The 14186-nt window shown below is 39.5% G+C and overlaps 1 protein-coding gene across 1 annotated transcript in view; it reads right to left on the reverse strand.

The window, feature by feature from the left end:
* Positions 1 to 208: 208 nt before the first annotated feature.
* The window catches only part of TMEM104 (transmembrane protein 104), a 67029-nt gene continuing 53051 nt past the window's right edge, over positions 209 to 14186 (reverse strand). The window contains exon 10 of the mRNA XM_083353139.1: positions 209 to 1966. Coding sequence (XP_083209265.1) covers positions 1206 to 1966 — 761 coding nt within the window. The 3' untranslated portion in view covers positions 209 to 1205. The remainder of the gene's footprint in view (positions 1967 to 14186) is intronic.

The raw sequence follows: 14186 nt of genomic DNA on the forward strand, positions 1-14186 counted from the left end.
CAGGGGTGTCAAACTCAATTTCATTGAGGGCCGCATAAGCATTGCAATTGCCCTCAGGGGGCCGGGTGGGTGTGGCCAGGGTGGGCGTGGCCTACTGGGTGGGTGTGGCTAGAGTGCATATGGCCTACTGGGTGGGCATGGCCAGCTCTACATCATTCGCATCAAGGGTGCCTATGGGGGCCTGGGCAGGAGTGGGATAGATCTGAGGGTCTCTGGCAGGAGGAGGGTCTCTGGGCCAGGGCCAAGGCAGCGGGGGCCGTTCCCTCACTGTTTCCAGGATGGCTTTGCGGGCCACATGAAACCACATCGCGGGCCGGATCCGCCCCCCGGGCCTTCTGTTTGACATGTCTGGTATAAAGAGAAAATAAAGCATTATAATGGGAAACATTTCTTATTACTTGTTAAGAGACAGCTTTGTATCAGCCGAGTGTATAGTTCATGACAGGACATCCTGCTCAGACCCATATCGTATATAAACAACTGAGGAGGGAAATATTTGAAAAAAAGGAACAGCCAAGTTCAAGCTTGGCAAGTTTCAGTCTCAGGGCTGCATTATATGAAAGAAGGCAACGTTGAAAGGCATTGGAAAGGCTGAAAAACAAGTGAGGAAAACAATCAAAGCAGGACTAGGGGAGAAGGGGGCGTGGTCGGGCTCCTCTACCCATTCCAAAGGGTTTAGGTTGCCACATACATCACGCAGGTATTAACAGTTATGAAACCAAATTCCATCAGCTGTTTTCATTTTCGCTCCTAATATTCAATGAGTTGGCAGAACAGAAAGCCACTTCAGAAAGAATAGGAATGATTAGGTAAGCAGATCTTAGTAAGTAATTGGCTCGAGTCATCGGCTACTGGCTTGACCACTGAAAGTAAAACTTTGAGTAAAACTGGTCATTTCCATCACATGAAGGACTAGGTGCATGTCCAACAGTCTCAGAAATCTTCTAATAGGAAGGAAAACGCCCCCCCCTTAGAAAGCCTGATGTAGGATAGAGTCCGATTGTTTTGTGCATTAAATGGAAAATCAGAACCTGAAAGGTAACTGAACAAGCAGCAAGGTGCCTCAAATGAGCATCAAGCTCAATGATGTATTTAGTAGTTTAAAAGTAGTTTAAACTTAAGATAGTTTAAAAATAGCCTTGTTAGGCGCAACGCCTGGAAGAGAAGTCTTAGAGATAATCTTAACCAGAAATATTGCTCCATTATCAGTTCTTTGTTTCACTCAGAATGATATTTGCAGTCACAAACAAAAAACAAAAAAGCCCCCAGAGCAGCACAAACCCAATCCAGAAGGTGTGCCGGAAAGGGGACAAATGTTTGTTGAGGGCGCTATTCCTAAAGGTCATTTGCGTTTCTTTCCGACTGTAGTATGCTAAAAAAGCAGGAATGATGTACTGGATCCCATTTCCAGCATAGGCTCCAGTAATTCCCACTAAGGATTCCAGATCGTGAGTACAGAAAGCCACAACAATTGGAGGAATTAGTGTGATGACCGGGAAAAAAATCCTGTCCACTACCCAAGGGTAGGTTCCCCCTTCCCGGTGGAAGAGAGTTTTCCAATTATTTCTCAGAGTCACAGCAATTATAGGAAAGTTTGTACTGATGGTGAAGACAGGGAAGAGTCCCAGGAAGTAGCGGATAAACGCAACGTTGACAATGTCGCAGTTTGTGAAGTTGAGTGTGTACATGTCCATTAGAGTCCCGTTGCGGAAACAATAGATGGCGGTGAAAGACAGAAGGCTGTAGAAACCCAGGATCAAGATGTAATCCAGCAGGACTAGCTTGTTAACATGCTTCTTCTTAGAGATGGGAGTGATGAGGGATGGCAGGGAGTGCTGACACATGAAGGAATAAACGCAGACTCCAAAGAGATTTCGGACTCCCGAGAGCTGAGCCAGAGGGGGGTGGCCTTCCCCTTGGCCCTTGGCGATGCGGAGCAGGGCCACAATGATCATGATGACGAATGCTGAAACGAAAAGGGGGAGGGGGAAGGGAAGAAGAGAGAAGGAACAGGGTTAGGTCCGAGAAGTAGGCAGGATCCCAACTTTCGTAACTTTTTCCTCTAATCTTTGCTGGATCTTTCCTAGTCTACAGCTGAAAGGACAAGGAGAAAAAAAACACTCATCTGGATAAAACTGCTCCATGAAGAGTTATCAGTGCATAAACAGCCCTCCTGATTGTACTGAAGATTGGAAAGGGGTTATTTATTTATTTATTTATTTATTTATTTATTTATTTTATTTATTAATGGGACTTATATCCCGCCCTATCTCCCGAAGGACTCAGGGCGGCTAACAACAATAACATATAATAAGTACAGAAATTAAGATAAAATTAAAATTAAAGTCATCTGTGCAATAAATTAAAATTAAAAATAAATTAAAAATTGTAAACATAATTAAAATGCCTGTCAGTCCAGGTCAGCCAGGTGGAAAAGGAGTGTTTTGAGGCCGCGGCGAAAGGACTGGAGATCTTGGGCCATCCGAAGCTCAGGGGGGAGCTGATTCCATAGGACTGGCGCTCCCACAGAGAAGGCTCTCCCCCTGGGGTTCGCCAGCCGACATTGTCTAGCCGACGGTACCCTGAGGAGGCCTTCTCTGTGTGAGCGTACTGGGCGATGGGAATTCGTTCCCGGTAGCAGATGGTCCTGCAAGTATCCCGGGCCTAAGCCATGTAGGGCTTTAAAGGTAAGTACCAGCACCTTAAATCTCACCCGGAGGGAAACCGGTAACCAATGCAGCTCATGGAGCAGAGGTGTTATATGGGAGTATCAGGGAGCTCCCATCACTACCCGTGCAGCCGCAATCTGCACCAGCTGAAGCGTCCGGGTAGTTTTCAAGGGCAGTTTATGCTCTTCCAAATACCACTCTTTTTCCTCAGGAGCACCTGCTTCATATCTGAGCTGTACAAGAATGTACACGTTCCCTTCATTTGAAGGTTTTTGTCTCGTCTGTGTTAATAAAGCTGCATCGGGGGAAAAACTTCTTAGCATAAGCATATACCACTTCGGATGAAAGGTCATTTGAAACATTGCCTCTGGCAGCACAAGAGTACCTGCCTTGTGGTTCTGGGCAGCATTTATTAGAGTTTTACAAAACTGACAGGACAAGAATTCTTGTAAATGGCTTCCATGAAATGTAGATATGTATAAAGAAATCACTGATATTGTTCTGAATCAACAATAGTCAAATTGGCTAACTGCAATCACAACAAACATGGGTAACTTATCATTTATTGTGCTCTTGATTTCCCAGTTTTTTCCTCTTTCTTTTTTTGCATAAAAATGCATACACCTTAGAGGACACTGCACCACTGTAGTTTATTATTTCATAATAAAATACTTTACTGTTAAGGAACTAGCTTCCCTCACCTCCCACCTGGATTCTTTCAGTACTGATTTTCATCATGTATGCCCAATGTGAGTAGACTTCTGTCTTACAGAATTTACTCCTTTTCTTCATGAGAATTTCAAGACCTACCAATTGTAGGGACAAGGTGTCTCAGCTTCTTGGAGAGTTTCCTGGGGGCATAAAAACTCTGTTCCTTATCCAACAATTTTGTTTTAAAAAGACTAAATATGTCTTTATCCAACAGAGAAAGCAGTTGGGTATCTGGCACTGAATACTGTATTTGACAAAGGGCTATTTCAGATAATAGACTGGCTATGCAGACTATATATTCACAATATCCCATTTTTTTACTTCTACTATAGCCCAAAAGCAGAGTAACAAGGAACAAAGAGATGTCTATGCCTGCAAGGGGAAAATGTCCAAATACCAGCTTCTGGATGCTGGTACCACATCAGGAACCACAAAATTGTGTCCTTAATTTGAAAATTACTCTTTTTTAAAAAAAATCCCATTTATATCCCGCCCTTCTCCGAAGACTCAGGGCGGCTTACAATCTAAGAAGCACAAATCAATGTGCTTAGCAATAGCCTTCATTCTATGTATATGCCTGCTTATTAGGGCTCCCCCCCCCAAGCAGCATTTTACAAAGTCAGCTTATTGCCCCCAACAATCTGGGTCCTCATTTTACCTATCTTGGAAGGATGGAAGGCTGAGTCAACCTTGAGCCTGGTGGGACTCGAACCTGCACTAATTGCAGGCAGCTGGTGTTACTTAAGGAGGCATTAGCCCACTGCTCCACCAAGGCTCTGCAATATTTGTATATCCTGTTCTCAATTTATGAATGGAAAAGTCTGCCTGTCCAACCAGATCTGATAGGGTGGGCCCACTTCACGTCCTTTCCCTTAAATGCTCTCACTTCATGGGACTTAGGTCGTCCTTCCCCACAGCAGCCCCTGTCCTGTGGAACACCCTTCCCCCTGAGATCCAGCAGGTTTCTACACTCCTCGCATTCTGGAAGTCTAAAATGCTGGTTCTTGGCAGGAGTGTTGGGTTACTCTGAGGCTAGAGTCCAGTGGACTCTTGATGGTCTTTTGCTTTTGGACAGCCAGGATTCCTTCTCTTTTCTTAACCCAAGTTAGTATCTACTAGCTACGTCTTCCTTTGCTTTAATTCTGTAAAGGTAAAGGTAAAGGTTCCCCAGCACATGCGTGCTGGTCATTTCCGACTCTAGGGGCCGGTGCTCATCTCCGTTTCAAAGCCGAAGAGCCAGCGCTTCTCCGAGAATGTCTCCGTGGTCATGTGGTCGGCATGACTAGACGCCAAAGGCGCACGGAACGCTGTTACCTTCCCACCGTAGTGGTCCCTATTTTTCTACTTGCATTTTTACGTGCTTTCGAACTGCTAGGTTGGCAGAAGCTGGGACAAGTAACAGGCGCTCACTCTGTTACGCAGCACTCGGGATTCGACCCGCCAAACCGCCGACCTTCTGATCGACAAGCTCAGCGTCCTAACCCACAGAGCCACCGCGTAATTCTGTACGAGGCACAAATTGTATTTAGTTGCTTTTTTTTTGCAGTTACTCCCAACAAGGATTCCATGTTATACCATAGTCAATGTTCATATGAAATAAATAATGCCCTCCTCCAATAAAGTAATTTTGGTATGCACTGGAAAAAGGTATCTTTCCCAGTGTTTCAGTAAAATATAGATTAACAAAAGCAAAATCAGAGTTCCTCACCCCCATCTTTTCTTACAAACTGCTATAACGTCATTTCAATACAGAAGGAAGACTGAATCCTGGTTTTCATTTTCCAAATCCAACTGTCTACGCACAGGACCATAAAGTTTTTTTTAAAAAAACATATTATGTTAAGATATTCTATATGCAGAAAGCAGCTTTCTGTTGGGAGATCCCCCCCCGCCCTTTGTTGAAAAAGCAACCTTAAAGCTCAACCTGTAACAGTTACAAGTCTCTTATTGCTTCTAAAAACAATTATGTACAAAAGCTCTAAATCACCGCAGGAAAGGTACAAAGCTCTTCAAATTATCTAGAACTCTCACAAAGACATAAAATATTATCAGTAAGGCAGCAAGAATTGTAAGCTCACACATCCTGACAGGAATAGGACAGCAGGCGTAATACCAAATGGTAGCTTCAAAGAAACATCAGGTAAGACAAGTTAAGTCTTTTCAGAAAATGCAAGTGGAAAATATCTAACTCTCTATTTGGAGAGAAGAATTTGATTTATGGTACATAGTCCCATAAACACTGCTGGAGCTTAATTATATTTAACCATAAGACCTCTGTACCACTTCTCCTGCTGGAGAGTGAAACAATATATCTCTACTCTTTCTGTTCATTCAAGGTTGAGGATCTGACCTATATCCTCCCAAAGTTCCCTTTATCAAGTACAGACTGTCCATTATTTCCCCTAATAGTAGCACTTGAGTATCAGTGGTGTGCCCCAGCACTTTTTTCCAAACCTTTTGGTTTAATGTCACCTGGTAACTTTATATATAGCATTTTCAAGTTCACTTCCAGGAGGCAAGTCACCAATCACTCAGGTCTAGCTTTAACCCACCAGTTTGGGAACAATTCTGACGTTCACTTTGCAATGGTTGATTTAAAAAAAAAAGAGAGAATGCATTATTTCTGTGCTGGAAGGGCAGAGCCAAGCTTAGAGATCACAGGCAACAGTGAATTGATACTTTGCAGAGCTATAGAGTTAGAAGAGAAATTTACACCATCAAGTCCAAATCTTTGCTATCTGCAGAAATCTATATAAAGATGTCCCCAGCTACAGCTATCCCCTGTCCAGTCTCTACTGAACAAATCCAGTGAAGGGGAAACCCACCAATTTTCTGAATAATTGGTTCCACTATCAAAATGCTTTTTCTGTTAGAAAAAAAATGTTCATATCATTTACAATACCTGGAATCTGCCTTCATATAATTAGACCCATTATTCTGCATCTGCCCCCTAGGATGACAGAGAATATATCTTTTCTACTGCCATGTCTGCCCTACTCAGAGAATATGTCTACTCTACTCTTCTGTAGGCTACAGGGAATTTAAACCAAGAAATTTTATATGAAATAATTCAACTCTTAAAAAAAGCAAACCATTATGAAAGATTATAAAGTTTGTTGTGTGAATGATATGAAGGTGTGCATAACTTTGCATAGGTGCAGTTAAATGGTATCTATCTGGTAACTGATTTATGACATTGCCATAAGTTCAGATTTTTTTAAAAAATAATACATTCATCAATAGTTATGCAACAGAAAACTCACAAATAGACGTACACAATGATTTTTATATGAGAATTATTTGTAACGTCTGACTCCATTTTTGTATAGCACATATGAACAAAATGCAAGCTACACATAATGAGTCTCAAAACTTTCCAAAACAAGTTATGATTGGTGCTCTCTGAGCTTGGTTATTTTCTTGCAGATGTTTCATTATCCAAAGTAGGTAACTTTGGATAATGTTAGTGCTAGCTATTTTTAAAATATGCAAAAATATCATCAAAATGTCAGCTCTTTTTTCCCCTCTAGGAGTGTTCTGGTTTACCTTCTATTTTATAAGTTGTAAACTGAAGGTTTTGCTGGAAATATTCATTTTTTCTGATCTACAACTCACAATTGATGCAATTAAAAATATTTAGCAATTATCTTAATAATTTATTTCCTAATGAAGGGGATAATGGGAACATCTCCTTGCTTGTGGTTCAGGCACTGCAAAGCTGATTATTCGTACACTAAATTTATCTTTCTATCCTGAAAGGCAGCAAGATGAAGACAATGTTCCAAAACCCAGTTATGTCCAACAATAAATCAAAACAAAGAGTCTAATAACTCTTGATAACAAGTATTAAAGCTAGGATTTGGTGGCATATGGGACATCCCGTTCATCTAACTTCAAGTTCCTCAAGTAGGGAGAAAGAATACAGACATCAAATTTTATAAAAGTTACCTATGTAGTTAGTGGGTATTGCTAGCTATTCCTCTTCAAATAAAAAATGTTAAAATACTTACCTACGTGTATCTTTATTACAAAATTGATACAACTTTCAGTTTGTCAAAACATAAGCTACATCTCTAATTAAATGCAGCCCTGAATACACGAGATTTAGGAAAATAAACAGAATGTTAGATATTTTGAGGTGGTACAACACTACTTCAATAATTCTACTTCTAGCGTGTTACATCTGGAGACAAATATTATATGGGAACTCTTAATTGTTGGACATAAGACAACATAAAACAATTGTATGTATGTAGAGGGGACGCAGTGGCTCAGTGGGTTCGGACGCTGAGCTTGTCGATCAGAAGGTCGGCAGTTTGGCGGGTCGAATCCCGAGTGCCGCATAACAGAGTGAGCGCCTGTTACTCGTCCCAGCTTCTGCCAACCTAGCAGTTCGAAAGCACATAAAAATGCAAGTAGAAAAATAGGGACCACTACGGTGGGAAGGTAACAGTGTTCCGTGCGCCTTTGGTGTCTAGTCATGCCGGCCACATGACCACGGAGATGTCCTCGGACAAGCGCTGGCTCTTCGGCTTTGAAACGGAGATGAGCACCGGCCCCTAGAGTCGGAAACGACTAGCACGCATGTGCGGGGGAACCTTTACCTTTACCTTTATGTATGTAGAACGAAATAAACCTCTGAGAAACCCAGAGAAAATAAAAGAAATAAAGGTGAAAAATGAAAATAAAACAATCAGGATAAAAAAATAGCTCTACAAAGTATGAAGTAAAAAAAATAATACACATATTTTCAAGGAAAGAAAAAACAAATTCTGCTAAGACAACTTCACTGTCCTGCACAGGTAGATGCTTCCTTCGATGCTTCTCCAAATGTACCTTTTTCACTTAGTTCTCTTTCTCACTTTACTTTCACATGCCCCAAGATTATTAAAATTAAAAATAAAATAAATGGAAAGGTGGCATCTGCAAAGCAAACATCTGCCTCTAACATCCCATTTATTTGCAGGGTTTTGCCTTTTTCAGTCCTCTGTGATATCACAGAGTATTTTGGGAGAGAGGAATTGAGAAACATGTCTAGCTTTCTCAAAAATGCTAATTAAGTATCCAGCAGATGTTGTATTTTCCCTCAAGCACTTGACACAATATTTTAGCAATTCTAGAAACAACTCTAGAAGCTTATAGAACAACGGAGCCAATGTCAAAAGGACTCTTATTAAATAAACTGAAAGGATGGTCCTGAGGTGATCCTACATTATAACAAAGTGACAAAAAGGTAGAGTAGATGAAAATTAAGATTTCCATTTTCAAACCTTTTAGCAATTCTACCTTATTTTGTGTCATAAATTTCACAGCACGGAAGCCTTAATACTAATCAACAGAACATATCTCACTCTATTTGTCATTACTACAAACAATCTAGACTAGATCAGAACATAAAATCATACTGTATCATTATGATAGAAAGGGAGGAGCCTAAACCACATTGCTCTCTTGATCCAATTTAAAACCATTTGTTTAAGCAAACAACTATTAAGTATTTTGACACATTTATGACAGAGCTATCTATTAGCAGTTGCTCCTGGCGCGATGCATATTCCCTTCAAAGCTGAGAGTCAATATTCTAGAGCATAATGATAATGAATCACCCCTCCTTAAATATGTGCTTCTTGCTTCATTCTTCATGAAAAAAGTATCAGGATTTTAGTGGGAAGAAGAATTGAGGGAAAGAGAAGGCAGAGGAAACAAAATCATGATCTCCCTGGGAAAATTCTCTTTCAACACAGTTTACAGAAAGGAATGCTCTTTGGCTCACAGGCTGTATCTTATCAAAAGGTCTTCAGAATTTTAGAGTGATGGACTTGGAATCTCAGCTGTGGGACTTTCCTGACGGGTAGGCTAAGGCAATGATATTTAGAAACTTCATCTTAAAATATGAAAAGAGGCCTGTTTGAAATTTGCTAAGTTCAAAATTTTTAAGGCTGATTATACAATGTAGTACTGTGCTTAACTGATCAGGTTAAAGACTGTAACACTGGGAGGCTTCCAATTTGTCACGCAGCCACTGTGGACGGCTGGGAAACTTGCTCTCTCTCTCCCCCATCCAGTTTTGCATCACTGGGGGGCCCTGAAAGGGGCCAAAAATCACCCCTAAGAGGCGACCAGCAAGGAGGGGCGCTCACTGGATCGCGGGAGAGCCACAACTTTACCGTTAGACCTGGCAATCCCTCCAAACCGGTAGATGAAAGGACCGGCCATTATGGCTCCTCGCTAGGCTGTGAACAGCCGAAGTTACATTTTCCATCAGGCAACTCTTAAAGCAGCGCGGAACAGACTGGGTGAGATCTACCTCTTTTACACCCTAATTACTTTCTCTACTTCCTTAAGCTGCTAAGCATTTTCTCCCCTGCGGTGACGGAAGGGGGACTTTTGCCCTCCCTCCAGAAAGAGCGGCTACTAAATACCCAGGGTTGTTTTAAACGTTGAAAAAGTAACTGAATCCCAATTGGAACTTTATTTCTCAAAGCATGTGGATTGAAAGATTTTTTTATTTCGTATTTTTCATTGTCTACTTCTGTTGGGAATTTGGATTCTTTCTTATGAAAAAGAAAAAAAAAGAAAAGCTGAAAAGATTAAGACATCTTTGAGACTCAAAGGGAAACTTTAAAAGAGGCCTGGCTGACTGCCCAGGGAAATAGATAAGATGCATAACCTTGAGAATTTTGAAACAACAGCTGTGAAAGGCTTTGTGTTCCCTATTTAGAAAAAAAAATCTCTCTTTTGAAATTTCTAAGTGTAAAGCCTTTAGCTTAGGATACCAATATGGAAGAAGACCAGGAACAAAATTTATTTATGGAGGAAGATCAACAAACTCTCGCTATGTTGAAAACACTAATCCAAATTCTTACCACAACCAATGAAATAGTAAGAGGCTATGTGAAGGAACAAGAAGACAGCCCCGATAGGAAAGCCCAAACTTTGACCACAACTAAAGAATCATCTATACAAAATACAATAAAAAAATGAAACATTCAAGTACGATGACAGAAGAATCTTCTATTAAACAAATATTGATATTTGAAAATCCAGAAAAGAAACTGACAACTTGGAAAAAGGAAAAGGTTTCTTATACAATTCAGAAGGAACTAGAGGATCTAGAAAAAGAACAGCTGGATGAGAAGACAAATAGTTCAGAACAACTACGTTGATATGGAAAAATAAAGAGACGACCCACAAGTCCTCTAAAAAAAATGGCAATCGGATGGTTGTGCCAATATCAATTAATATACATGATATTACAAAGAGATTGGCTCGATGACCCAAAAACAAGGACATGTAAGATGATTTGGCAAAAGAAAAAAGCCAGAATAAGACTCAGGAAGAATGGAGTTTCGACCATCTTATTGAAATCTGAAACAGAATGTACTTAAATAGATAAGATGTGTATGCTGAACACAAGACATTGTTATGAACTGAGATAAAGAAAAAAAATGGTCATTAAAATTTAGCAGTATAAATATTAATAGCTAATTTGAATATTGATTTGTGCATAAAAGTCATGTAAAGGTGAACAATGTAGACAAGCTAAAAACCTATTGTTGAAAGTAATAAATAGGTCTATATGGAATGTTAAAAACGAAAATTATCAGTTTAAGCAAGAGACAGCAGATACAAAGAGGAAGAAAGGAAGTATTAAATATTGAAATAAAAAGAAATTTTGATTACTACTCAAAAAACCCTGAAAATTAGCAAAAAGGATATCATATTGTATCCTTAATTTGTTGACATAGAGGGTGAGTAGTTAAGTAAATGGGAAGTGTATTTTGAATATTAGATTTTGTGAGGAATGGTGATAGATGAATTGGGAGTATACTAAAAATCTTGGGAATGATAAATATCATATGTTATTTTATTTTATTTATTTATTTTAATTCCATTTATATCCCGCCCTTCTCCGAAAACTCAGGGCGGCTTACAAGCTTAGCAGTAGCCTTCATTCTATGTATATGCCTGCTTATTAGGGCTTTCATACACCCCCCAAGCGGCTTTATTACAAAGTCAGCTTAATTGCCCCCAACAATCTGGGTCCTCATTTTACCTACCTCGGAAGGATGGAAGGCTGAGTCAACCTTGAGCCTGGTGGGATGCGAACCTGCACTAATTGCAGGCAGCTGGTGTTAAATCTAAATGTTAGTGGAAATTAAAACTGAAAAATCTATTAGGTCATTGATTGTCTAAAAGATTGTATGTTAAAACAATTAGAATATGAGTAAACTAAAAACTATGGATATATGTAAGAAAGTTATTTTCTATGTGATTGACAGGATAAAACTTTTTAAATCTACAATTAGACAGTATATATGAAGAGAAAAAGAGAGGAAATATTTATGGTAGCAATTTTAAATCTATACTAATGATACCTGTATGTAATTGAATTACTATTACCCAGCCACCACATTGCTTTTCAATATGTGAATGTAATATTAGAAAATCAATAAAATTTGTATATATAAAAAAAGACTGTAACATTGGAATAAGAGTGATTTTAGAAATTACTTACAAAATTTCTCTTCAAAAGTCTACAACACCTGAGAAAAAAAGAACCTTAGCCAAATTAAAATTAGAACCAAACATTTCTATTTGCATTTTATAGGCACACTCATGGGGGATATGCAACTTTACCACCAACAGATGTAGAAGAATTTTCATCTTTCTTTCATCTGGAACGGGATTCTGGATATTTTGCTTGTCAAAAATCTCCTACACAAGCAAAGTCCAGTTGAATGTTACCTTCTCCCCTGTACAGAAAAATCACAGAGGTGTAAAATGCTAGCTGAGCAATCCCCTGTGGCTTCTGAAAAACTTTTAAAAGCCTTACATACTGAGCAGCTGCAGGCAGGAAGTCTTATTCCTCTTTCTTTGCCTTTCTGGAATGCCCATTAAACTTCTTCCAGGAAACAGCAGAGGTCAATTTTAAAAGCGAGCTGAGCTTTTTCATTTTTTAACCTGCAAAAGTTTTGTAACTATGGGGGGAAAAATCCTACAACATTTCCTGTCCTGTCCAGAGAGATTTTTTTTTCCAAACTTCAGAAAAATCCTACAGGTAGTCCTTGACTTATGACTGGAATTGAGCCCCAAATTTCTGTTGCTAAGCAACAGAGTTAATTACGTTTTGCCCCCATTTTATGACCTTTCTTGCCACAGTTGTTAAGTGAATCACTGCAGTTGTTAAGTTAGCCACATGGTTGTTAAGTGAATCTGGATTCCCCATTGACTTTGCTGGACAGAAGGTGGCAAAAGGGGATCACATGACCGCGGGACATTTCAACCGTCATGACTATGAGTCCATTGCCAAGTGTCCGAACTTTGATCATGTGATCACGAGAATGCTGCAACAGTTAGTTGCAAGTGTGAAAAATGGTCACACGTCACTTTTTTCAATGCTGTTGTATCTCTGAATGGTCCCTAAATGAACTGTTGTAAGTTGAGGACTACCTGTAGTGAAAAAGTACAAGAGATAAAATCTCCCTTGATGAACTCAAAGCCGACACTAGGAAAAAACAGAATTATTTTAGGCTTAACATCTCTATTGTAGAATTGACACATGATGAAACAATATCCCATTCCCCCAACGCCCCTGTTTTCCCTTTGAGGGTTGAAGGACCTGGGGTAAAGGAAGACTAAGAAGCAAGATGGTCCTGTTCTATCCCACCAGTCATAGTTATGGAGAATATTTCAATTCTGTATCTGTGAAAATACATTCTTCTCTCATCACATTATTTATGAGAGCCACTCGTCTTCTCTGAAAGGATTAAAAAAATGGTTTTATATGGGTACATATAAAAACTTTATGAGCTACAGATATCAGTTAAAATCCTAAACAAACTTGAGATGGTTCAGTCTTCTCTAAAACCAACACTGGTATATGTAAATTAAAATCTAGAGAGGAATAGATCATATAAGCTTTTGATGAGCACTCAGCATTTTTTTTTCACTTCACTTGTGTTTATGTTTTTCACTTCACTTAAAGTTTAATGATATAGACAGATTAATATAATTAACTTACTAACAGATTTTATATATCATTATCATTAGCCATGGCTCTAAATATTGAGACTAGTTCTCCCCAGTCCCAATTTGCAAAATAGCAAAACTGTTTCAGGGATGGGTCTGATGGTCGCAGCTAAGAATTCAAAGTCTATACAACAACATTGTAAAAGTAATGATTTTTAGCTGTCACTGTGCGCAAAGTACGGTTTTCAGAGGAACCGATTATTGTGAATGTCAGTTACACCACAACCAGATTTGATTTCCAATAACAATAGGTTTACAGAACTTTATTTTATTATAATGAAATCCAAACAGAGTCTTGCTGAAAATGGAATATGTTGCATCCTCATCCCTGTCATGGCAACATCAAATTGGGAATTTTCATACTAAATTCATCATTTAATCTATTTCTAAAATGGTCAGTTTGCTGGAGAAACCAATGGATCACTTGAATAAATGTCAAAGTCCAGAGTCTTTTAGACACATAAGGATAAGCCTTGGTGGAGCAGTGGGCTAATGCCTCCTTAAGTAACACCAGCTGCCTGCAATTAGTGCAGGTTCGCATCCCACCAGGCTCAAGGTTGACTCAGCCTTCCATCTTTCCGAGGTAGGTAAAATGAGGACCCAGATTGTTGGGGGCAATTAAGCTGACTTTGTAATAATGCCGCTTGGGGTGTGTGTGTGAAAGCCCTAATAAGCAGGCATATACATAGAATGAAGGCTACTGCTAAGCTTGTAAGCCGCCCTGAGTCTTCGGAGAAGGGCGGGATATAAATGGAATTAAAATAAAATAAAAAT

The sequence above is a fragment of the Vipera ursinii genome (assembly GCF_947247035.1).
Source record: "Vipera ursinii genome assembly, chromosome: 2".
In the NCBI taxonomy this organism is placed as follows: Eukaryota; Metazoa; Chordata; class Lepidosauria; order Squamata; family Viperidae; genus Vipera; species Vipera ursinii.